At 39.5% G+C, this 27138-nt stretch overlaps 1 protein-coding gene across 3 annotated transcripts; it reads left to right on the top strand.

Moving 5' to 3' along the window:
- On the top strand, window positions 1–26815 carry qrfpr (pyroglutamylated RFamide peptide receptor). Of its 3 annotated transcripts, none has more exons than XM_031901573.1 (7): window positions 1–583; window positions 634–985; window positions 11563–11721; window positions 12611–12672; window positions 21442–21677; window positions 24094–24191; window positions 26317–26815. In XM_031901573.1, the coding sequence occupies exons 2-7, from the start codon at window positions 646–648 to the stop codon at window positions 26688–26690; spliced, it is 1269 nt and encodes a 422-aa protein (XP_031757433.1). In that variant the 5' UTR covers window positions 1–583; window positions 634–645; the 3' UTR covers window positions 26691–26815.
- The last annotated feature ends 323 nt before the right edge of the window (window positions 26816–27138 follow it).

Below are 27138 nucleotides of genomic sequence, written 5' to 3'. Positions count from 1 at the left end.
TGTCCGCTGTGGGCTCTGATTGGCGGTCGGAACCAACATATGCAAAGCCGCGCGTTCCCTGAGCAGGTTGTGCCGATTGTCAAAAGACTCGCAGCTCTTTAGCTTCTCCACTTGTTTCCGTTTATCTGTGTGACTGAGTCGTTTCTGCTCCAGGGCTACTCGTTTGGATTTGGGTACTTCCTACATGTGCCACAGTATTGCTCTCACTGCCCTGCTCTAATGTTCTACATGGAACGCTGCATTAGTTTGCGGGACGGTGCATCTGTACTGCGTTACTGTGAGTGTTTTTGACATCGGGGTAATTTGAGTGGTGCTAATTGTGACACTGACACGTTGGTGTTTCTTAGGATTCCGTACAATGTGCTGCCCAGTCCTCCTTATTAGTATTGTCAATGTCAACCTTTCCCGCTATTCCATGAGCGCATTCTGCCGCCTCACGGGGTTTTGCTGAGCCCTTTCCGTGTCCTATAGGATTGCGCCTATTGTACTCAATCGGGCACAGGATGGCACCGAGGGACCGACTAAACTCTCCAACATCTCTCCGTGATTGCTGCCAGCTGACTTAGTTCCCACAATAACTTGGGTTTATGTTCCCCCATAGGGACTTGTTGGATATTTCATATAAGCGGCTGGAGCTGGTACCCGATGCAGTCGCTCAATATCACCCCCGAGCAGTTTGCCAGGCTCCTGCAGGAGAATAACGTGACCAGGGAGCAGTTCATTGAGCTGTACCAGCTGCAGCCTCTCGTTTATATCCCGGAGCTTCCCTTCAGGACCAAAATCGCCTTTGTGACAATCTGTGTGCTGATATTTGTGCTGGCACTGTTTGGCAACTCTCTGGTTCTTTATGTGGTGACCAGAAGCAAAGCAATGAGGACTGTTACCAACATCTTCATCTGCTCTCTGGCTCTCAGTGATCTACTCATTGCCTTCTTCTGCATTCCCTTTACCATGCTGCAGAACATCTCCTCCAACTGGCTGGGAGGTGAGTATTGCCCCATAGTATTTGCTTTCTATTATATGGCAGTATTGCACTGTAGTATATGTTTTTATTGTTTTCACCTTATATTTTCTGAGCATTAAAGTTATGTGACAACATTACTAAATCTCTGTACAGATGATGTCCCTCTACTTGTGATAGTAAAGGCATAGTACCTTACTTGACCAAGGAAAGATCTGATTGATGGGCATCAAGACTTTTGGCCAGTATTATTCTCAGGCTAGTGAACAGGCAATAAAAGTGCCCTGAGGTCCAGATGTGCCACCTTGGATCTACAGCCACAAGCACAGAAAATCCTTAATTGATAAAAGGCCAAACCGCAAGCAAAAAAACATCTTAAAAAAAATCTTAAACATACCAGCTTTTTAAGAGAGATTGCATAGCACTATTTTCTAAGCCCCAAGGAACCATGCTACATCCCCGACACTGGACCCCTGCAAACCACACCATCCCCACTCCCAAGTACTGCCTGTGTTTATACCTGTTGCATTTGGAACTGCCATCTCTGGCTGCCTGATGTCATTTTCCCCGCCCTCTAGGGGCCAGGGGCATGTGCAGTTGAAACTGATGCGGCCCAGACTTCAGCTGTGCAACATCTTCAGAGTGTTTTACAAAAGGGATCTCAAGCCAGCTCCCTGTGCTACACTACACTACTACTGAGCAAGTTGGTCAATATTGGTAAGTGAGGGCTGTGCAGTTAGAGAGAGGGGCCCACAGTATGCAAAGGTATCCTTGTCCATAACATCAAAGTAAAAGAAGGCAAAAACATCAAAGTGGATACAATGTATGTTATAGAGCACTTCTAGTTGATTATAATGAGTGGGCTGTTAATTTGAAGAGATGCTTCATTTAAAAGTTACAGTAGATAAAAAAGGTCTGATGACTGGCTTATGATGCCTGTGCCAATTCATTAGAACAGCCCTCCCCATAGTAAGCAACTGGCCTGGCCTAAAGCTAATGCAACACTGAGAAGCAAAGTCACATAAATAATAAGCCACAAACCAGTAGAAAGCAAAACATCCATATGGGTGCTAGGCATTACATAGGATCTTGAATAACCCTGGTGTGATTATGTCATCAACACTTATTTGCCACCTCAAAAATCCAAGCATTGCAAAATTAATTATGTAGAGACTTCTGGATATTCTGCTCTTTAAGGAACAGTAACACCAAACATTTTTGAACCCTTTTCCCTTACATCCCCTTTGGATTTTTAAAAAATCTTTAGCTTGAATTCGACTGGCAAAGTGCCTCACAAGAGAAAGGCAAAAAGGCAATGACCTAAAGCACCTGAGCTTATTTTTTCAGTGTCTGCAGCTTAAAATTATGTTTCTATCTTTTTGGACAGCTTTGGGGGTAATGATGTGACCCTGAAAAAAAGCTTAGGTTCTTTAGGTCATTAGCGTGAAGCAGTACCTCCAAGTGTGACTCCTGGCAAGAGCAAGCAGAAACAGTATAGTCACCTCTGGAGACCAAAGTAGTCTCTGTGTAATAAATTTAGAAGGCAACAACATCCTGTAAATTTAATTTGTTTGTAGTGCTCTGACAAGTGTAAGTGATAATATAACAGATTTATTATATATACTGAATTCCGTGGAGTGATATTCACTGCAAGGGTTATACAGAGTTTCAACATCTCCAGAAAAAGCAGAGAGAGTTATTGGTATTTCTGCACTGTGTTTTACACTCTGTGGGAAAATCCAGTTGTTTGGTCTAATTTTCCCAAGGATATACATTGATCGCAGAGACACCAAGATGCAATTCTTTCCTAACTTTTAGAAAAAATATTTCAGATGAACAAGAGAATGAAAAGAATCAGTCACTCACTGGCAGCGAGCTGAATTACAATAGAGCCCCTTTTAAAAATCAGCGTAAAACGCAGCATATAAGAATATGGCTTACCAGCACCAGGCTGGTTCTAGATGATGTAATTTCAGGGAAACCATAATTTCTGTGGATGTAAAAGCAGGATCCTACTATTTCTCCAAGTCTAACCCTTTTTTTGTTAAGTTATGAACAGTATAGTTGGCCAGTTATAGGCTGACTGACTTGATCTGTTCATTTAGTCTCTACACGGAATGAACATTTTAGGGGCCATTTACTTACTGCACCACAGTTGCAGGCCAGAAAAGATTTTTCCGCTGTAAGTTGCACACAAAATCCCATTTATTAAAGGTATGTTAAAAGCGTGTCTACATGCGCTCCTTGCACTTCAGTATAGTTGTACAAGGTTCCAGCCACGCCACTGCCTTCACATTAGATTTTTGTACCAGTTTCATAATATTTTAACCCATGTGACTACATCCGACTTGTGCAATGTGTTTTGTTGATCCAACACCATCCAAAAAAAGTGATTGCGGAGTTTAGCCCTTAAACTACCTCTGGAAGTTCAGTGATGATGGAATTCTGGGAAACACCACTGCATTGTGAGTAAAATAAAAAATATGATGATTTGTGTCCAAAATTGCACTTTGCACACTGCACTTCTGGTCATAAATGACTGACCTTGTGTGTATGTTTTACATTATTACATAAGCATAATTGAACTAACTAGTATCTCAGGTCAAATGAATAACCTTTAATATTTTATCATTATTGGTCCCTTAAATAGTGACTTTCCACTAATCAACACTAATGAGCAGTGCAAGCTGTGCTAAGATCTATACAGCTATGCAGTTTAATCACTTACCTGTCGAACACTGCAGTCTCTAGGTGCCAACTGTCAAGTACCTGACTGGCAGCACAAATGATACACACACACACACACAGAGCTATACAATCAAACAAAACATTTATAAAAGCTATAGAAAACATAAATACGCTTTTGAGCTTTAGAATAGGGCTTATGGTGATTGCACATACTAAATCTCTTCCAACATGGACAACAAAATGGGCAAAAAACCTTGTATTGAAGTTGATCCGATAAAACATTTGAAACACATAATCATGTAAAAATGTGGTTCCACGATTCATATGTTTTCAGGGAACACTTTCGTACACAGGAAGAAAAGTGGAGGAAAACGGATCCACTCTTATGCACACACCCCTGTACCTTTGTTAACAGGCCCAGTGCCAGCTTTTTTGGAATAACACGAAATGGATATCTACACGAAAAATGCATACATGTGTGTTTTTGTGCTGATATTCACTCCAGGTAGCTCCACATATGCCTGTTAATGAAGTTCCTGGGGGGTGTGCATAACTGTGAATCCACTTTTCTCCTCCTCTAAAAAAGAAAAAAAAACTACTGTGAAGGAAAGCGGACAATCTGCTTAGTGTGCCCTTGCCCTTAAGACATTATGGGGCCAATTCACTAAAGGTCGTTAACGCTTATCGCATAGTTTTTTGTGTTAAAAAGTGTACGATAATTTTACTGATTCATCGAAGTCATTTCGCATGCCTTAGCACTCATATTGCATGTGCAAAAAAACGCATTATCGCAAAGCGGTATCTGCATCGCACTGCAGTAATTATCGAATAGAAATAATTTTAACGCATAATTCACAAACACATATTAAGCGTTAAAAGCATAAAATGTGGCGATAATTACTGTGAAACTTGACGCCTCCCAGGAGTATGTGTTACTAAACAAAATTGCAGCTGATGATTGTCTATGGTGACAAGATGGAGTTTGCAGTCGGATTTTTTTCAAGTATGTGATCTTCCTAGAGTGATGCATCCTCCAGTTTTCAGGGAAATGGTAATTTTCAGAACAGTAGTTTTCAGAAAGTAACTGCTGCGTGCGTAATAGCGTGTGTTAATATCACGTGCTACGAAATAATGCATTAATATATTGCATGGTTTAAAATAGCGCATGAAAATGTCATTGCCAGATAAATAACAACAAGAACATCGATTCGTAATTCAGACAAGTGTCCTTTTAGTGAATCGATTGTTAACTCGCAAAATATAAGAAGTGATAATATTTTTAACGCGTTTTTCCGGACTTTAGTGAATTGGCCCCTATGCCTCCCATTCTGGAGAAGATTTAGGGTGAAGACAAGTAGTTATTAGTTGCCATGACTTTTTAAATATTAGGCACCCCCCAGTGATTGTAATCACTTACTTGATACCCTAGGCCTGTGCCCTGTCTGCAGAAAACAGCCCAACTCGGAGTACTTGTGCACAAGCGATCCTTTTCTTCATTCTTAACAATCCCAGGGCTGGCGCATGCGCAGTGGAGTGAAAAAGCCGGCTTTTTTTGTTAGAGTTCGGCATTTCACTCTACAGTGCATGTGCAAGTGGCGTGAAGAAAGAAGAGGATCACTCGCTCACAGGTACCCCGGGCCGTTGCAGTTTTCTGTTAACAGGAGTACCAGCCTGTGGTATTAGGTAAGTCAGCGCTATCCAACTTTTGTGGTAGTGAGGGCCAGAATTTTTCTGGCCTACATGGTGGAAGGTTGATAACTGAAGCTAGTTTTGGCCACTCTCTTTTTTAAACCACACCCACTTTAAAACCACACCCATATTAACAAAAACATTTTTAAGACCATATTCACATTAATGGTGGTAGCACACCAAAAAGACAAATGGTTGGTGCTTCCTGCAAGGATATCAAGGATATGAAAAAAGTTCATATTAAGCCACACCTTTAAATCCAAATGCCTTTCCTGTGGATAGCACAGCAACCCTCAGCACATAATTACACACCTTAGGGACCATATAATGACTATTTCCAAATGCCAACAAACTCCTAGAACACTGCCAGGTTCACTTCCCACAGGTAGCATAGGGCAGGCAGAGCATGGCACACTCAGGCAGCATAGGGCAAGCAGAGTATGGCACACAGGCAACATAGGGCAGGCAGATTATGGGGTGGCCTTTGGTGCGCTGATCGTTTTTATGGGAAAAAGAACTTCCCCTATAATCCCCTCTAATGTACTTGTACAGAGTAATCGTGTCCCCTCGCAAGCGCCTTTTTTCCAGAGAAAACAATCTCAACTATGATACCTTAGTTTAAATCTTCCATCACCTTTACCAGTTAAATTGCACATCTCTGTACTCCCCAGCTCATTAATATTATTCTTAAGGTTTGGAGCCCAAAACTGCATTGCATACTTCGCTCCTAGCCCCTAGGCAACGAGCAGAGGTGGGTAACGAATGGCCCCTGGGCGCGATCCCCCAGGGGCCCCATAGGAAAAGGCAGGCACGTAGTTTCTATATGCCTGCCTTTTCCTACTCTCCCCCCTCCCTTCCTGCGCACCCACTCACCGGATTGAGACATCCCGGGGTCCCTCTTGCGTACCTCCTGCGATCTGCAGCCTGCTTGTCCCAGGTTAGTTTCACATACACACACTCATAATTCATAATTTTGTATAGTAACTGCTAAATTCAGGAAAGCATTGCTGTTTGGTACTTAGGAGTTGGAAGACATGATTACCCATTTCGGATTTGGCAGAATGTGTACCGTATTTTTCGCCGTATAAGACGCACTTTTTCTTCCCCAAAACTGGGGGGAAAAGTTGGTGCGTCTTATACGACAAATATACGCACACACCCCCCGTGGATGGAGGTGAGCACGGGTGTGCATGGACAAACACTGAAAACAAACGTTAAATAAAATCTCAAAATCTATCAGAAAAAAAATATAATATATGGAAGAAAATGATATAAACGATAAAATTCGTACCAAGTTGAACTATAAGGCCCGGGTGTGGACACCCCGAACCTAACACAAGTATGAAGAGCTGAAGCTCATAAAGTCTAATGGTAATCGATTCCACTCACCCAGGTCCCAAAATGGTCTGGGTGCTCAGGGCCCCGAACCCGTAGCCAAGGTGACAATTCCAATATTCAAACGAAAGAAGCTCCAAGCACACCGGATTAAAAAGGAAAAAAGCTCCAAGCACACCGGATTTTTTCCTTTTTAATCCGGTGTGCTTGGAGCTTCTTTCGTTTGAATATGGGTGTGCATGGACACGCGTCCGTTCAATCGCGCATACCTCCCCCGTACCTCCCTCCACTTGTCCTGCCGACACTTGAGCTGAAGCTGAAGATGTAACGTGCACGCACTCACCTCCGTCCACAGGGGGGCAGGGTGCATGCGAGCGCGTTACATCTTCAGCTCAAGATCACTACACAGCCAATCACAAGTTGCTCAGTACAACCCAGTCGCGCTGCATTTTGGGATATGTAGTTCTAAGGAGGCGATTGGGGCACGGATGGGCTTGTCATGAGTGGCAGTCTCCGGCCGTTCTTAAGGCAGTGGGGGGCAAGGGGAAGCAGGATGGGACCAGCAAGGGGCAAGTCATTGGTGAGTAGGAGTGGAAGTATGGTGGCCATTGTAACTGTGTAATAAGAGTGTAAGCTCTTCGGGACAAGCCATTAGTTTAGTACAAGTAACCCCTTCCCCTGATCTACCTACCAGCGCCTATGCACCAAGCAAGTGCTTTTCACACTGCCTTTTGCAGTATTTGGTTCAGAATCTTTTTTTCTAGATTTTCCTCCTTTAAAATTGGGTGCGTCTTATATTCCGGAGCGTCTTATATGGCGAAAAATACGGTACTTTTCAAAAATATATGGTTTCCTGGGGTAAACCTAATGTTCCAGGATTTTTGGCTTTGGAGTCTAAAGTTTGCCGTATTCTGCTGTAATGCTTTAAAAATTTGGTAATTTACTGCTGGGAGTTTTTGATCTATAGAAGTCAGAAATCTCCATAAAGCTATACATATCTGGTATTGGCACGTTCGGGAGACATGAGACTTTCCAAAAAAGTTGAATTTGTCCATAAAATAAAATATGTTTCTGGTATAAATCCCTATATCATGAAAAAATATAATTTTTTTTTCAAGCTCTAAATCTTGTTCCAGAAGTGGAAATATACAAAAACTCGGGCAGATTTGGAAAGCTTGGGTTCTCATGAAAAAGCAATATATAGTTTGCCTACCTAAACTAACCCCCCCCCCCGTAAATGCCCCTAAAATGAGAGAGCATGTTTACAAAACATCTGGCACTGGGGGGAAAATATGAAATTCTGCTGGCACTTGAGGGGTTAATCCATTCAGAAGAAGATATTAAAGATAACTTCTCTTTAAAATGTTTACACTGCCCCCATTCATACCCATGTTATTATGTTTAATATCCGCTATGTAATAGTTTGTGCAACTTTAATACATAGGAGTGAAACAGCTGTCAATTACAGGAAATAAGAATCACAAGGGCAATGTGTAACCTCTTTGTATAAACCCAGATATGCTGATATATATCCATCTACAGGTATGGGATCCATTATCCAGAAACCCTTTATCCAGACGGGCATCTCCCATAGACATTTTAATCAAACAATTCACATTTTTAAGAATTATTTCCTTTTTCATTGTAATAATAAAACAGTACCTTGTACTTGATCTCAACTAAGATATAATGAATCCATATTGGTGACAAAACAAGCCTATTGGGTTTATTTAATTTTTAATGATTTTTAAGTAGACTTAAGGTATGGAGATCCAAATTACGGAAAGACCCCTTATCCAGAAAACCCCCAGGTCATGTGCATTTTGGATTCAGCTTCACCGTTCACATTCCTGTATATACATATCTATATGGTTAAACACACAGACTCACTGTTAAATTTTACTCACTTTGGCATTTCTGTACAGATGCTGCCCTTGTTTAGTCAATGTCATAAACAGAGAATTCACCATACTCAACGCAAAGGCAAGTGGAGAAAGGCAGTTTTGGGGCGTTCTGCCAGCTTCTATTTTTTACCTCAGCAGCCAAAGTCAAACGTTTCATAGCCCTCGGGGGTTAGTTATGCCCTTTTCTACATGGGTTCAATAAACAGGGCTTGTTCTGAATTTTAACTTTAATCATAAAAGTGTTTTCTTGTTGTTTCATGAGCTATAAGGGCTCTGGCACACGGGGAGATTAGTCGCCCGCGACAAATCTCCCTTGTCACAGGCGACTAATCTCCCCAAACTACCATCCCACCGGCGAAAATGTAATTCGCCGGTGGGATGGCACACGCTGCGCAGGTGATTTCGGCAAATCGGCGAAGTTGCCTTGCAAGGCATTTACGGCGATTTGCCGAAATCGCGCGTGCCATCCCACCGGAGACTTATATTTTCGCCGGTGGGATGGTAGTTCGAGGAGATTAGTTGCCCGTGACAAGGGAGATTTGTTGCGGGCGACTAATCTCCCCGTGTGCCAGAGCCCTAAAGGACAACAAGGAAACTGAAGCTACTCCATGTTTGGTCCTTGTGAGGTAGATAATTAGATTAACAGTGAACAGATGATCCCCCTGCATAGTGAACTCCTGCAACAAAACAGTCACAGTAAATGGGAGGGGGTTGTGTATTGGTAATTTAATTATCTAGTTTTCAAGGACTAAACATGAAGTAGCTTTGGTATCCCTGTTTGCTCTGCTTTGTGCAAGAAATAACAAAAACCATGATTAAATAAATAGGAAAAACTACCTTCAGCATCTTGCATTTATGTTGATTAAGGGGGTATGCTGCCTTCTAAGTCTAAAGCTGGCCATACATAATAAGATACACTCATTTAGCAACCTAAGGTGGCCAATATTGGACTGATCGCATTGTTTGACCCAAGGGTTCCAAATGATTGTATCACAACAGGGGGCATACAGACCGTCAAGGTGAGGAGTGCATCAATGAGCCGACAGGAAACTCAAACCTGTCCAATCCATATCTGTCTGATATACACAGATAGATAAGCTGCCAAATTACCGAATTACCATCTTAAATCTGCCTGGATTTGGCCAACGTTACTTTTAACCAGCTTAAAGGAGAACTAAACCCTAAAATCAAATATGGATAGAAATGCTGTATTTTATATACTGAACTTACTACACCAGCCTAAAGTTTCAGAATCTTTATTACAGTATTGATTCAGGCCTTCAAGGCTGTGCACAGGAGGGCACTGTCTTGGATTTTGTTAGGAGTGTCAGTGACATTGCACATGATCAGTGTGTGTTCTGGGAAGCTGTTGTAAAGCTAAGCTTAGGGGTCATAGCAAATGATGATACTACAGGACTGATAATTAAATTCTGATGCTAATTATGCTGGTTCCAAGGCTGTTATATAATGAGAATCTGAATTAATTAGTAATCCCATTTTGTGCATATTTATATTCTATATATATACAGTATAATGTCAGTCAGTCCCTAAGCTCAGTAACTCACAGCAACACAGAGCACGTGCAGTGAAAAGGAGATGGGGAGTTACCGGGGCATCTATGGGGGCACAGATCTTCCCTGTTAAAGGCACTTGTCTTGGGCTGGTAGAGAATTTCAAGCCTAGTTCCTTGTTGAGTTTTCCTTTAAGTCTTAATGGTCTTTTGCGTCTATATCTTCTCTGTACATTAGTATTTTTAAAGGAGAAGGAAAGGCTAGTAAAGAGTTAATCCCAAGCTGCAGGCTTACCTTCAGTTGTCTCAATAGCGCCCTTAAGTCTCCCCAAATTGCAATCGTTCAGATGATCAGAAGCCAAACAGGAAAAAAAACGCTGAGCTGGGTAAAGAAAGTTCCCATAATGCATCGCTCCTGCAAGGACTCTATGACCAGGACTGTAGGCGGCGCATGCGCAAACGACCCTATGCAGCACAAGCAGGCGCCACCCTTCAGCCCCCGCTACTGCACAGACAGGCAGGTGCGCTCCGGTTGCCATCGCGATGTGCGCCTGCTTGTGCTGAAGGGGAGCGCGTGCAGGGAGACAGAGTTTCTTCAGTCTGTGCAGTAGTGGGGACGCAGCCAGCAGGTGCGGGGACGGGAGGGGGGGGGGTGGCGTGGGATCACAAAGACACAGCCTGCAAGTGCTTCAGGAGGGGATGGGGTGCTGACAGACTCAGCCTGGCTGGGGACGCATATGCAGTACAGAGTAGTGAGGTAAAGGAAGTGGGCATCCCTATTAAAAATGGCGGGGCTGTTCACTGAAATGAGTCTGTAGTATGTAGTAAGTGTAAATTTTTCTTTAGGCAAGCCAGAAATATAGCGTTTCTACATAGCGGTAGTAGTACTATTGAATAGTGTGCTTAATTGATTTTGACTTTCCTTGTCCTTTAAGAGAAATTCTCCATATTCATTAGGTTGTTTCACTTTGCTAATATATATACAGTATATATAGCCTTATGTTAGGTTGGTATGTTTGGGAAGACCTCCTCAACCTAGTAACTGAACAAGATCTGTGCCAGTTAAGTTAGCACTGAGTAGACAAAAGACCCATAAAGGCCCAGACATATTCAGAGCTGTAACAAATCCCTCCAATGCTAACCAGCTAAAAGCTGACCCTGAAGTGACGCAGATCATACAATCTAATATCTGTGGCACTGATTTTCTCATTTTTTTCTTTTCTTCCCAATTTTTGTTCTTTCATTTGACTTAATTATAATAATACAATGACAAAGCTGTATATTGACCTATATATTGTTCGTTGTGCAAACCTCTGTAACTGGTGCATGTTTAATGCCATTTTTCAAATGGAAAAATTAATACTAACTATTGGGATAAGTAGGGGATAGTTTTGATAAATTAACTTTGTTTCTCTTTGCTTGGGAAGCACAGGGGCATTAAATAATAACATATTTTTTTCTTAAACATCTTGCAGGAGCTTTCGCTTGTAAGATGGTTCCATTTGTTCAATCTACGGCCATTGTTACTGAAATCCTTACAATGACATGCATTGCTGTGGAAAGGCATCAAGGGATTGTACATCCTCTGAAAATGAAATGGCAATACACCAACAGGAGGGCATTTACAATGCTTGGTAAAAAGGATTATGCATGTTTCTTCTTATATATAGATAGATAGATAGATAAGCTGTACTTTGAGTTAGCATACAAGATATGGTAAACCTTTTTGAAAGTAAAAGGTTAATTTAAAGGGCATAAAAACCCTTCATAAAACTGTCCCACTGCACCCCTTATTTCTATAAAGAAAATGAACAAAAACGTAATAACAGAATTCACCAATAAGAATGCTTCTTAGCATCAAAATGTCAGTCATCTTGTGATTATGCACATTTTTCATAAATAAACACTTTTTGCATTTGATAAACACAAGATTGCAAAATATTTGTGGCTTTATGATGTTACACTGTTATTTAATATCAGGAGGGAGGAAATACTGCTGTTTCATTGTTCTTTGTTCAAAAAACTGTATTTAAAGATTCTAGCTCCAACTGTAGGAACAAAAAATAAGGGGCCACATTTACACGAGGTGGAATTTTCATTGGTAGATTATTTTACATTTAATGGAAGGCAAACCCGTATAATTTTATTGAATAATGGTTTCCATCAATCATGATGCTGCTGGAATACAGCTCACAGTATGCATTATTAATGTGTGGTCGAACAAACCGTGTTTAGATACCTCTCACATTATCTGACATAACTTTGTTAAAAAATAAAAAATACACATATACCATTCTTCCAATTTTCCCATGTTATTTGCATTTAAAGGGGCTCTTTGAGTATCGCCATAGTAATAGAGAGTTGGGATTTGTTAAGTTGCTGGGGAAATACCTGGTCTGAGCCATGGTTACTTACCATTTAATTAATTATTGTGGTCCAGATATTTTCTAAGGTTTATGGCATTTACTAGATGTATAAGGACATAAGGAATATTTGGTTTAAATGTGTTTTATATCCTTATAGGTATCGTGTGGTTAATTGCAGCAGTGGTTGGTATACCGATGTGGCATGCACAGCGCCTAGAGGTAATTATAATTGTTTTAAAGAAGAACAAAAGCTTGATAAAAAAGAGGATAGAAATACTGCAAATTATGTTTTGAGACTCTGTACCAGCCCAGGGCAACCACAGCCCTTTAGCAGGGAAGATCTGTACCACTGAAGATGCCCCAATAGCTCCCCATCTTCTTTTCTGCTGATTCACTGCAAATGCTCAGTGCTGCTGTCAGTTACTGAGCTTAGGGGCTGATGCTCAATGTACCGCATTTACAAAATGTAAAATTTACAATATAAGGCTAATTAGTCATAAATTCAGATTCTTATTTACATGGCAGCTCTGACACCAGAGTATTACTGCATCAGAATCGACTAAATCAGCCCTGTAGCATCAGCTTCTATAGCAGATGAACTTTATTTTCTGCTTGATAATTTGCAACAACCCTTAAAGGAGAAGGAAAGGCTAAGTCACTTGGGGGTGCCAAAATGTTAGGCACCCCCAAGTGACTTTAATCGCTTACCTTGTACCCCGGGCTGGTGCCCCTGTTAGGAGAAAACTGCACCAGCCGGGGCACCTGGGGTGATGCGCTTCCTCATTCCTGTTTCTGTTAAAGTTCGGCTTTTCACTCTACTGCGCATGCGCGCGCGGCAAAGAAGGAAGCGATCGCAGCTACCCCGGGCTGGTGCTGTTCTCTCCCAACAGGGGCACCAGCCCGGGGTAAAAGGTAGGCGATTAAAGTGACTTGGGGGTGCCTAACATTTTGGCACCCCCAAGTGACTTTGCCTTTCCATGCCCTTTAAGTTAAGCTTCTCAACCGCAGCCCTGGCCTGGATTCTAAAACTTTAGACTGGGGCAGTAAGTTCCACATATAAAACTATATTTCTATATTATATTTCAATATAATATTATATTGTTTTTAGGGCTTAGTTCTCTTTTAAGTTCCTGACAATACACTATTACCCAAAACATTACTTTTGCTATCATTATAAAAGTGCATTTGTATTCTGCTTCCGCAATGTAGCATCCTATCAAAGTAAGTAATGTGACATTTGTATATGTACTGAAATGCAACAAAACCGTTACAACAGCTATAGGGAGAGAAAGATTTTAGGTTAAATGCAAAATTGCCATATCTACATCAGTGTTAAAGTGAGCATTTCACTGATCACTACATAATGCAGAGATGTTCTTTATTACTGTCTATATACAATATTCAAACATTTATATTAAAATTGATTTCTTGCACACACAAGTAGGATTAAATGGTAAATATAGGTACATACCAAATCATTTTGAATTCTAATGGGGGAATGTAATAAAAGTCATAAACGGAAAGAAATGCGCACAAATAAGAATAAAATTCATATTTCGCAGTGTAATATTGTTCATTTGACTGTTATTGCATTGCGAATTATATTTGCGCATTGCGAACTTTTTAAGGCATGCTTGAATCGTTATCATTTAAAGCAAACGTAACAACTTTTTCATTCCACTGTCAGAAGTTGTCGCTAAATTACTTCCGCGTTTACAAAGCAAAGGCAAATTTGTTTGCACAGAGGCATACATTTTCGCATTGGGAATAATTTTCCCATTACTGACTTTTATTACATTCCCCCCTAAATGTTATATTTTAGTTGTGTTTCTCCTCTAATTATTATGCACACTATTAGAACACTTTTGAATTAATATCCCTAAGAGATTTAAAACAAAACAGGAATGGAATTTTAATGCGCCTTTAATAAAAATGTCAACACATAAAACACTGCTGCATAGCATTTAAAATGGGACTCAAGTCCCATAGGAGGGGTAAGATTTAAGGAATGGGTCTTCAATAAATAAACTTGTTCTGCTTAAATGAATATAAACAGTGTAGTAATGCAATGCATCCAAATCCAGACACAGTTGACTTATGTGTGACAGGCTTAATGTCTTTTCCCCTGGGCCTTTAGTGCTTAACTAAACTCTGTGGCGCATCACGCCTTAATGGGCACCCTACATTTGTTTCCTCACCCTCAAAATTGTTTGAGGGAAATAATAGGTTTTTTTTTCTTTTTATTGCCCCACCCACCCAGTGGCAGGCCACCTCCCCAGCTGTGGGCCTCGCACACCAACTTTCTCTTATTATGTGCATGTGTGTGACATCCCACGCATACATATAATAAGGGCACCACTAAACATGGCTGTTGTTTTGCCATTAACATGGCATTTTTTTTTCACAGAGAAAAAAACAAATTGAAGAATTTTTGTCTTAAATGGACTTAATGGAAAATCCCAGTGTTGTATTTCAGAGCTCTCTGGAAGATGGGTTTTTGGTTAATAGATCATGTGCCTGTACTTATTGTAAAGGTGAAAAAAAATATATATCTATGACATAAACTCATTATTTAACTTATTTTACATGAATATGATATGGCTAGTTAGAAATTTATAACTGGTTTCTTTTATATTTGTGAGTGCCCAGAATTCATGTACATGTATGGGATCCCTTATCCGGAAACCCATTATCCAGAAAGTTCCGAATTATGGAAAGGCCATCTCCCATAGACTCCATTATAAGCAAATAATTCTAATATTTAAAAATGATTTCCTTTTTCTCTGTAATAATAAAACAGTACCTTGTACTTGATCCTAACTAAGATATAATTAATCCTTATTGGAGGCAAAACAAGTCAATGGGGTTTATTCAATACTTGAATTATTTTTAGCAGACTTAAGTTATGGAGATCCAAATTATGGAAATATCCCTTATCTGGAAAACCCCAGGTCCCGAGCATTCTGGATAACAGGTCCCATACCTGTATATGATAAATGTTTATGCAGTCTGCCAATGTTTTCCTTAGATTACTCATTTTTATTCTCACATTCTTGTGATTCAGTTTGTTTGACTGAATATTTGCTTTCACGGCGGTGTTAATATGCAGACAAGGGAAGGTTTCCGGGGATGTCTGCTCTGGCCTCAAAGACCTTTTCAGGCCAGCATTTCCATAGTAACAGAGTAGAGATATACATCCCAGCTAGGCTGTAGATTATACAGTTAGTAAACATATATGTCAGTCCAACCTGTGGTATTTGAGAATCAAAAAGGTTCATTGCTTGTGAGTCCTTGAAAACTGCAATTGGGCAGCCTGTTGTTTGTACTAAATTGACCACTTAGGGTGGTGGTTTAGGTAACTACAGGGGGGCTTCTGTGGAGGAAGACACAATATACAGATAAAACAGGCTTTAGTAGTGCATTCAGCAAAACAGTGCAACAGGAGACCTAAATGTCTTTCCCTTGCATTAAATTGTGCTCCACTGCTCTGTGAACTAATATTCTGTGGCTCTGTGTGTATGCATGTTAAGTCTGATACTTTAGCCTTTGTATTATGTGAATTAATTGCTTTGGGAGCATGTTTGACTGGGACAGTACCCCAACTACATAAGGAAGGGTATCACAAACGGCCAGGCTTAGCTCTAGAGGCACTGATGAAGGTGTCTGCCCTGTACATGTCTGACCCTCTGTGTGCTACAGGCAGAGTAGAAATTGTGTGAGATAAATGCGGCAAATTGCAACATTTTTAGACGATTTTCTGAAATGTCATAAAAACCAATAACTTTAGGAAAGCTCTGCAGATTGGTACTTTGGTGTAGAAAGGACTCTTTACCCTTGTTGGATTTGTCAGAATGTGTACTTTCCAAAAATATATGGTTTTGTGGGGGTCACTGTATAGTTAGGGGAAGTTTCGGCACATAATACACTGACAGGGGGCTCTGTGTGCAAAAGCTGAGTTGGCAGGCGAGAAATCCTTATGCGCTATTTTCATTTTGGGTTCCGTACATACCACAGACTTTGGTATATCTATGTATATTGGGCATCAAACTGTTCAGTAGACCTTAGGTGTTCCTATTTGGGGTGATTTGCCTTTATCTGATCTTTATCAAGAAATTGTGAGAGATAAATGCGGCAAATTGCAACATTTTTATGCGATTTTCTAAATGTCATATAAATCTGCAAATTTAGGAAAGCTTTACAGCTTGGTACTTTGGAGCAAAGAGAAATGTTTACCCATTATAGATTCGGGGGGGATGTGTACTTTTTTTAAAAAATATATGGCTTTCTGGGGTGAGTGTACTTTTTTTGTAGCATTATCCCACATAAAGGATGTAAATGTGTTGATTTTGCAGGAGCTGAAATGATAGATCATATGGGGGTATGTTCCCATTGGGGCCCCTACATGCCACATACTTAGGTAAACCTATACATATTGGGCATCAAACTGTTCAGTGGACCCCTGGCGTTCAAATTGAGGGTGTTTTATCTTGGTACCTAACACTATGTGGGAGATAAGATGCTGCAAAGTGGAAGCTTTGAGGGGATTTTTGGAAATGTCATCGAAATTGCTAACTTTATAAAAGCTGTGTGGCTTGGTACTTTGGAGTAGAAAGACATGGGTACCCATTTTAGATTCGGGGGAATGTGTACTTTCCAAAAATATATGACTTTCTGGGGTGAGCGTACTTTTTACTAACTTTATCCCACATATAGTGATGTAAATGTGTTGATTTTGCTGGAGCTGAAATAACAGAAATGATTAATCATATGGGGAATGTTCACATTGGGGCCCCTACATGCCACATACTTAAGTAAACCTATACATATTGGGCATCAAACTGTTCAGTGGACCCCTGGCGTTCATATTTAGGGTGTTTTATTTGGTTACTTTATGACCTGTAGGAGATAAGATACTATAGGTTGGAAGCTTTGAAGCGATTTTTAAAAAAAAAATCACAAATTTTTATAAAAACCAATAACTTTAGGAAAGCATTGCGACTGGATAGTTTGGAGTAGACAGACAGTTGTGCCTATTCTGTATTCCCCAGAATCTGTTCTTTCCAAAAATGTAAAATTTTCTGGGATAAACCTTCTGGTAGTGGAATTTTCGACCTTGAAATCTAAAGTATGCAGCTTTCTGGAGCAGTGCTTTGGAAATTTGGTAGTGTACTGCTGGGAGTGTTTGACCTATACAAGTGAGAAATCTCCATAAAACTATATATATTTGGTATTGGCACGTTCAGGAGACATGGGACTTTCCGAATCAGTTGTATATTCGTGCATAAAATCATTTTTAGACATTTAGAAGCCTATATCTTGTTACTGGGTAAACTAAAAGTCCCCCCGAGGATAGGCCCCTAAAGTGAAACAGTGCAAAATGTTCAAAAACTGTCTGGCAATACTAGTTCCGCTTTGACCAAAATGGCTGGCAGTAAAAGGGTTAAAGGAGAAGGAAAGTCTAAGTCACTTGGGGGTGCCAAAATGTTAGGCACCCCCAAGTGACTTAAATCGCTTACCTTCTACTGGCTGGTGCCCCTGTACGGAGAGAGCTATAATTATCAACAATATAACAATACCCCTATGCTATTTACAGTAAGACAGTAAGATTCGGAGATGTGGAAGCTCCAGATTCCTAACAATTCAGGGGTGATTTGTCCCCTGAGTTTTGACATCGGAGCCAAAAAGAAAAAGAAATAAGGAAAAAGAAATTATTTTTAATGAAATACATTAAAGTAAGACATTTATTGTTCCTATACGTTAGCAGTATATTTATCACTATTAAATTTTGATGCACTTGATACACTAGAGTATATTATGGAAGTATTACTATGACATACACATGTGCTGTTTTAAATGTCTTTTTGCAATTTGAAAACTTGATATGTGCAATTTGAGACTTTATATATTGAAAATTTGTATATTGAACACTATGGGTTAAATGGAGGGCTGGAGTGATGGTCCCTCCCTTTCCTGTGGGTATATAACACTTGATTGTATTTGTATGATTAGGCTTGATAAAGGGCTGGTTTAAGCCCGAAACGTTGCTGTGTGCACTTGAGTAAAGTCACTTTTTTTCTACAACATTTCCGGAGTGCTGCTGTTTTTTCATTTTATCCTGTACGGAGAGAGCAGCACCAGCCCGGGGTAGCAGCGATCGCTTCCTTCTTCCTGATCACATGCGTGAAAAGCCGAACTTTGAACAGAGAAGTCGGCGTTTCACTCTACTGCGCATGCGTCTGTCCCGGACAATTGGCTGCAGCGTGAATAGGGAAGAAGGAAGCGCTCGCTACAGGTACCCTGGGCTGGTGCTGTTTTCTCCGAACAGGGGCACCAGCCCGGGGTTCAAGGTAAGCGATTTAAGTCACTTGGGGGTGCCTCACATTTTGGCACCCCCAAGTGACTTAGACTTTCCTTGTCCTTTAAATCGCCTACTTTGTACCCCGGGCTGGTGCCCCTGTTCGGAGAGAACAGCACCAGCCCGGGGTAGCTGTAGCGCTTCCTCCTTCCTGTTCGCTCGCGCGCATGCGCATTTTGGCACCCCCAAGTGACTTAGCCTTTCCTTGTCCTTTAAAAGACTTTAGTTTTCAGCCGTAGTAACCCCTGTATATTCACTTTTGCCTTTTATTCTCTGCTTTTCATTTACATTACCCTTCTGCATGTACTCTACTTCCCTACTGTATCTACAGTTGCCACATTTTTGTAATTAAACAACAGCCTTTGGGTGAGGGACTAGGAGGTGCTTTCACACTGGGGTTGAGGAAATGGGCAGAGTGGCTGTGGAAATGGGCGCAGTGGACAGGGCATAAGAAGTACAATCCTTATAAGGGGGAATTCGGCAGCAGAGAAGGTCAGGGAAGGAATGGATTCCTAGGGTATTACAAATTTACAGATTACATTGCCAGTAAATTTGTAATTCAAGCACTAGCTGGTGATATACTGGCTGGTTTGGTCAACTACATGCAGGGTGGCAACCCTATATTTACATTCTCTTATTACATCCCTGCATATTATTCCCCAGTTCTTTATCTTTGGGAGTTCATCTGTATGTCTCTCTTCCTATCTGTAATGTCTCAGTGATATATTATTATCTATTAAGTCTAGATGTGACGTAAAAATGAAGTAACCCCACAGAGCAGCATGCCAATGACATATATGTTAGATGACATTTGGCTTCTGTACCTGAGAATATGCCCCCATGGCTGACATTTTTGGGTCAAGCTTTTATTCTTCTCTGGTCTTGCACATACCTCTAGTTATAAGATACACAGGTATCCGTATGTTAGTGCTGGAATCTTAAAATAAACTGTTACGTGGCATTCATTGATGGAAGAAATGGTCACCTACTTTTCTGAGGAACTCATCTTGATTATTTCTACCATACTACACACATTATGCTTTTCACTATGCCTTTGCATCTGAATTTATCTCTGTTCCCTGCAAGAAGCTATTTTCAGCCTTCTGTGTAACATTTTACGTTCATGAGAAGAAGCTAGAATTAAATTAAATCTCAGTGGCAAATAACCTATCAAGCAGCTTCCAGGGCTTTTAGTGTCTTATTGGCACAGCAATGGGCTAGTCCTGCATGCTTTCACTTGAGATTATTGTCTTTGAAACTGATCTATGGATTAGCTTTATGTGATGAAGTGCACTTGTTACTCCGTACGTAAATCCTCAAGTGCGTTCGCATTTCCAGGAAAAAGCATTGTCTGCTGTGTAAAAGCAATTCCATCTTCACTGATGTCAGCCTTCAAACTTTCTTTTAATCAACAGTTTACAGAACTTTAAATCAAGGTTGATAATTTCTCCTTGGCTTGGATATACAAATGGCTTTTCTAATCCAAGTGACCTGTCTTATATCTGGAAGTGTCTTTGCATATACCATATATCTGATACAATAGATCATGTTGTTAGAATCGGTGATGTATAATTCATTTACTCAGGCTAGTTTGCATAAAAACTGTCCAGTGTCTTTCCATTATTAGGGAGGAGGGAAACAATTCATCAAAGTACGATGATATGCTGTATCTCTGCTTTTGTTAAAGGGGTACTATTTATTACTTTTCTGTCTATGCAGGCCCTCTCCTGTTCATTTTTCCAACTCTTTTTCAAACCACTGCCTGGTTCCTAGGGTAAATAAAACCCTAGCAACCAGTTAGCATTGAAATACCAAACTAGAGAGCTGCTGAGAAATAAGCTAAATAACTGAAAAACCTTACAAATAAAAAAAAAATGAAAACCAAATGTAATTGCCTCACAATATCAAGGTCTTCATCATGCTAAACTTTTAGTTCAAAGGCAAACAAACCCTTTACATAAGTTCAGCAAAAGAAAATAGAATTTATAGAAAAGAGTGAAAGTGCTTTGTAGGAATGGGGCAATTTTCAAGGCAATGTGAGGTTGAGTGCAAAGAATCAAGACAAAAGGAATGTATTCTGCTTAGGCTACTTTTATTTTACCTCCCCAAATGAAGACTTAGCAGTACAAAGTGTCTGCCAAATAGCTAGTTTCTGCTGCTGAGTATCTTGAAGAGTATATGAAAAAAAAGCAGAGGTCTAATTTTGGGGCTACACGATTGTGTTTCTGTATCCTATTCAGTCTTGTACGAGTTATAAGGATAGACTGCCAATAAAACAGTTCTTTTGAAGGCTTAATTTGGGAAGTCATTAAAGGAAACATTTTAAAAGATCAGCTGAAATTCAGCAATAAAAACAACCATTATGAAACTGAAGTAGTTTGTTTTTTTTAATGATGCTCTGAATGCTTAGGAAAAACACATGACAGATGGCTTGATTGTATGTGTATATTCATACTGAAATTAAATTGTTCTTTTAATATAATATTACTTCAGGGCTGTAGGTCTGTGGTGCATGTTCCTGCATTAGCTGTAGGCCTAGTTTACAAACACTGTCTGTGGTTCACTTAGTTCTGTACAGTGCATGACATTAAGCCATATTCATTACATGTTTGATCCTTATCTATATATTCCAGGTTAAATATGACTTTTTATATGAAAAACAATATGTGTGCTGCTTGGAAGCATGGAACAGTCAAGTTCACCAGAAAATCTATACCACTTTCATTTTGGTGATCCTTTTTTTGCTGCCACTCACCGTAATGCTCCTGCTCTACAGTAAAATTGGCTATGAGCTTTGGATTAAAAAGCGTGTTGGTGATGCTTCAGTACTGCAAACTATTCATGGAAGTGAAATGTCTAAAATAGCCAGGTTTGTATAAGTTGGTAAAAATACCTTGCCGTTCTTTCTCCAGTGTAGTGTTAGTTTATGTATGCTGGGCACTAGTGATGTGCAGGTTAACCCACAGGACCCATGGTTTACCCTTAGGTCATGTGGGTTAGAGTTGAAATTTGGGGCGACCATTGCGGGTTCAGGTTGGGTGCGGGTCACACTAGGAAATTACACTTTTCCTGTGCTTCAGTTTCCTGACCTGCACATCACTGAGCATCTTTATATGCGTAAGTTGTTGGCAATAGACAACTACACATGATGCAGTATAGATGAGTGGAAGTAAAAGGTGGTATAGTTTTGTTTGCATACTATTAATATACTCATGGGACTCAAGGGGCTTATATATTAACATTGGAGACAAACATGGGTAAAGTTTCCCATAGCAATTAGATTTGAACAGTCACCTACAAGTTAGAAAACAAAAGCAAAGATATTATTGGTTGCTATGATAGACAACAACACCAGTGATATTTATCTAAAATTTTAATAAATACACCCCTAGCTTTCCCACGTGCAGTAACACATAGCTACCAACCAGAAGGTAGCATTTTTACTGGTTACCTCTTTAAAAGGAAACAGCTTATTGGTTGCTATGGGCTGCTACACCTGGGCAAACTGAGTACATATAGAGTTAGTTTACTATAATGAAGAGACAATATTAAAAAAAAATATTTAATATTTGTGCTTGAAAATTATGTGCAATGTTTAATAAAGTAAAGTAGATTTAGAAAATATTGCTTTACTTTTTTTCCCTATATGTCTAAGAAATAAATGGCTTTGTATCATACGTGCATCAGCTAGTCAGAGCAGGCAAAATCTGTGCACGTAGAAAATTTCTGTGCTTTCCAATTGGTGCACATCTGTCCTCACTGGGTGCATGATCTTTCAGTGGCTATAGGAAGCAGACCTTCCTCTATAGTTATACCACTAAATAAAGCATTTGATGTAGGGAAACACCCCCAAATTGGAGGTTGGAGTAATACACAATGTGCCAGGCTGTAAAGGCTGTTGGTGCCCACTATCAATTACAATTGATGAAGCCAGTGAATGAAAAACCATTATACCTAATATTTTGGGCATGATTTTGCTATGCTAAAGCTCCCAGTCCTCACTACATGCCCACCAATGGTCTGTATTTTGGCAGGATAGTCAAGAAAACAGAACCCCAGAAAGGGAGGGTGCTTAGCAGAAATTGGGGTTGTTTAAAACCACAGGAAGGATTGGTTTGCATTGCAAATTAAAGGAGAAGGGAAGGTTAAAAACTAAGTAAGCTTTATCAGAAAGGTCTGTGTAAATACAGCCATAAGAACTCTGTAATAAGTAATAAGCCATAAGTAAATCTGCAAGATTTTGTGTCTCCTTTTTGTACACATGTTGTTAGGGTATTTGACTTCCTCTCCTTTAGGGCTCCTTTAAGTTTGGGGCACGAGTCTGCTCAGTTCTCTGCTCTCTCCCTCTCCCCCTCCCTTCTCCTGCTCCTGCCTCCCATAAGAATGCATAAGAACTCACTCCCTTAGGATTGAGTGGTCTGAGCTACCAACGGCTATAACTGCAGCAGGAATCTACCAAGACCAAGCTAAAATGGTAGCTGCTAACAGAGGGAGCTTCTAGGGCTCTTTACTCAGGTATGGTAAAGCTTTCTGCTGAATAAATATAGTGTTCTTGGTGGCAGTAATATTGCGAATGTATTGGCAGTAAAATGCCAAAATTACTTTCCTTCTCATTTTAACTTTTAGTTTGTTATAGAATGTCCTGTTCTTGGCAACTTTTCAATTGGTCTTTATTTTAAATTTATAATAGTTTTTGAATTATTTGCCTTTCTCTTCTGACACCAGCAGACAAAAAGACTATGCATCTATTGAATTGTATTGTTATTTTTTATTATTCATCTTTCTATTTAGCCCCTCCTCTATTCATATATCTGTCTCTCTTTCAAACCACTGCCTGGTTGCTAGGCTAAACAAGAAGCTAAATAATTTAAAAAACACAAATAATAAAAAATGAAGACCAACTGCAAATGGTGTCAGATTAGCACTCTCCACATCATACTAAAAGTCAATTTAAAGGTAAAAAGCCCTTTAATGTTGGTAAGTTTGAGTTCTCTATGGCCATATGATATAACTAAGAATCTAATTTGTATGACTCTACAGCAAGCATTTATACAGCTTTAGAGTCATAAAAATGACTGAAATGGAAATTCACTAATATCCTTAATATGGTTAAATTAGCAGTACCCAAAAAATGTGCACATCTATTTGAATACATTCTTGATTGGGTGTGCTTGTTAGTTAATGGAGTGCATTGTCACTGTAGTGGCAGCAAATGACTGATTGAGCACTCTGAGTAAGATGCTACATGGTTAATGATCCCAATAACAGCTGCTGCATTCATTCAGGAAGAAGAAGCGCGCGATCATTATGATGATTACTGTGGTTGTCCTTTTCGCAGTCTGCTGGGCACCATTTCATGTTGTTCATATGATGATAGAATACAGTAAGTAAATGGTTTACTATGTTATCAAGTGTGTCTGTGGCCTAGTGTAACTTACTTACTTATTTAGGTTTATCTAACCTGCTCTCCAGTCACCGCTGTTACCCTATAGCTAACAGGAACCTCCAAAATCAAAAGGCTGCTGAACTAATATTAGCGTTTTAGAAGGTATCTATCCCTGCTTTATAATAATGTATTATTTTCTTGTTACCCCCAGAGAAGTAAACATGTTTGCCTCTTTTCATATTTTTACCTTCAGCGTCCTTTTTTATTGTGAGGCTGCCCAGTACATTGTAACATTACAGAACCAATCCATAACAGCACATTGGCAACTCAGCATGAACTCAGTGTGTGATTATAGGGCAGCAGCCATTGCTTTTAATTACCTCTGTAATTTCCTTAATCTGACTCCCTCATCAGAACAGCTGCATTTTTCACTTTCATTAACCACACTGCTTGTGAGCTATAGTCATGTGCCACCTTTATGCTTTGCTGTAAGTTGGAGGGGGAGGATTCTTTCTTTATAATAAGTCAAAAACTGCTATTATTATCAGGAACAGTTAAAAAAAAGTTTAGAGCACTTTACATTACTTACTTGGTTAGCTCACCTTTACATTCACTTTTAGAATGTAGACAGTGATATTCTGAGACAATTTGCAATCGGTTTTCATTATTGAATTATTTCGCTTTTTGTTCAGTAGTACTTCAGTGTGAAAGCCGGCAAAATGACAGTACAGGTATAGGACCCATTATCCAGAATGCTCGGGACCAAGGGTATTCCGGATAAGGGGTCTTTCTGTAATTTGGATCTCAACACCCTAAGTCTACTAAAAAATCAATAAAACATTAATTAAACCCAATAGGATTGTTTTGCATCCAATAAGGATGATTTATATCTTAGTTGGAATCAATTCCAAGGTACTGTTTTATTTCTACATAGAAAAAGGAAATCAGTTTTACAATTCTGAATTATTTGATTATAATGGAGTCTATGGGAGACGGGCTTTCCGTAATTCGGAGCTTTCTGGATAATGGGTTTCCGGATAAGGGGTCCGATACCTGTATTTTTATACATGAAATTAAACTTTGCATATAGTTATTGATTGACAAAATTCACTTAAATGCAAAAAATTTACTAACAGAAGCAAAATATTTCTGCTAAATGTGTAACTTACATTTAGGGGAAATTCTCATAATGTTATAACCTTGCTCTGAATGCTTTAAGCTTGCATTTTTGGAGGCACGGTGAGAGACTTTCATGAGCAAAAACTCACAATTCTGCTTACTACTAATTAAAGGGGAACTATCATAAAATCAAAAGGTACAGACTGAAAAGCTTATTAATTTTATTAAATATGTTGTTTTTATTATTTTTTGCCATGTCCACTCTTGCTCTTCATTTTCTTGCCTTGCAGATGGTCATCACCAACATGAAGATGTGAAAAACATATGCTTCAGCCAGTAGTGGAATCAATTTGAGATTGTAAGCTCTTTTGGGCAGGGCACCTCTTGTATTGGTTATTGATTGCTTTATATGTTACTCTGTATGTCCAATGTATGAAACCCACTTATTGTACAGTGCTGCGGAATATGTTTGCTCTTTATAAATACATGTTAATAATAATAATTGACAAATCGCAGCACTTCTCACATTGTTTCTGACATAATAATTTAGTGCCACAGTAGTTATTTGGCTGATAAACACTGTGCAGGGCTTTGCACCTGGTAATCCAGTGATATTATTCCAAGCTGCCTAGTAATATAATTGTTCCTTGTTACTTCTCAATTGTGTGCACGCGTCCTGATGCTCATGTCTGGAAGCGCACACGTCACGTGGCAAAGAAAAAAAAATCAAGTAAAGGAGTGGAAATAGCAAAACTAATGTATTATCTCTTAAATTTTTGGTTTATACCATCTGATTTTATGATAGTTTCCCTTTAACTTTATAAACATCACAGTGATGTTCTCTTAATATGTTTGATAGAAATGACTGAATTCACTTTCATTTTTCTACATTTGTCTTTTTCTCACTCCCTTTAAATGTCTTTATTCTAGATGTTATTCTTTATTCTAGCATATAGAAACACATTTCTATTTCTCATTCTTAAAAGTGCTTCTCTCTTTCTAGGTAACTTTGAAAATGAATATGATGATGTCACAATAAAGATTATATTTGCTATAGTGCAAATAATTGGATTTTTCAACTCCATTTGCAACCCAATAGTTTATGCTTTTATGAATGAAAACTTCAAGAAGAACTTCCTGTCTGCCCTGTGCTTTTGTTTTCTTAGAGACCCTTCTTCTCCCTCCAGAAGGCCAGGAAACTCTGGCATCACGTTAATTCAACAAAAATCAAGTTCATCTAGGAGAGAGAACACATGTGAAGACACTCGGAGGGAGGCATTCAGTGAGGGCAACATTGAGGTCAAGTTTTTTGATCAGCCTGTTTCAAAAAAACGACACCTTCACTTGTTCACATCAGAACTCACTGTTCACTCTTGAACCTGCAAAACCCAGAGACTACATAATTATTTTTATAGATATAGCTTGTGGCACTAAGGAACTGATTGACTTTGAATTTACTTTATTAATAACTGTTCTGTAATAATAAAATATTAGTAAAAATATGTTGCCTTACATTTCTGAATTCAAATTTTGGACATGTGATCTTCAACTTATTTAGGTTCCATGTAAAGGCAAGTCATGGTTGTGAAAATGGTGTTTGGGGGACTTTTTGTCTCTATACAATTCCACCTGACCTGCCCCCCCCCCATAGTAAGCACTTTTCCCCCTTAAATGGCCACCTTTAGCCCACTCCACTGCAGCTAAAGGTTACCCACAGACCACCTGTACTGTTGGGACCATGGCGGAGGGTGATGTTTTTATTTGGGGAGGCTAAGGGGCACATTTACTAATCCACAAATCCGAATCACGAATGGGAAAAAATCGT

Source organism: Xenopus tropicalis, chromosome 1 (genome assembly GCF_000004195.4).
Source record: "Xenopus tropicalis strain Nigerian chromosome 1, UCB_Xtro_10.0, whole genome shotgun sequence".
Lineage (NCBI taxonomy): Eukaryota > Metazoa > Chordata > Amphibia > Anura > Pipidae > Xenopus > Xenopus tropicalis.
The sequence above is the reverse complement of the archived record's forward strand: the minus strand, read 5'-3'. Positions and strand labels throughout refer to the sequence as shown.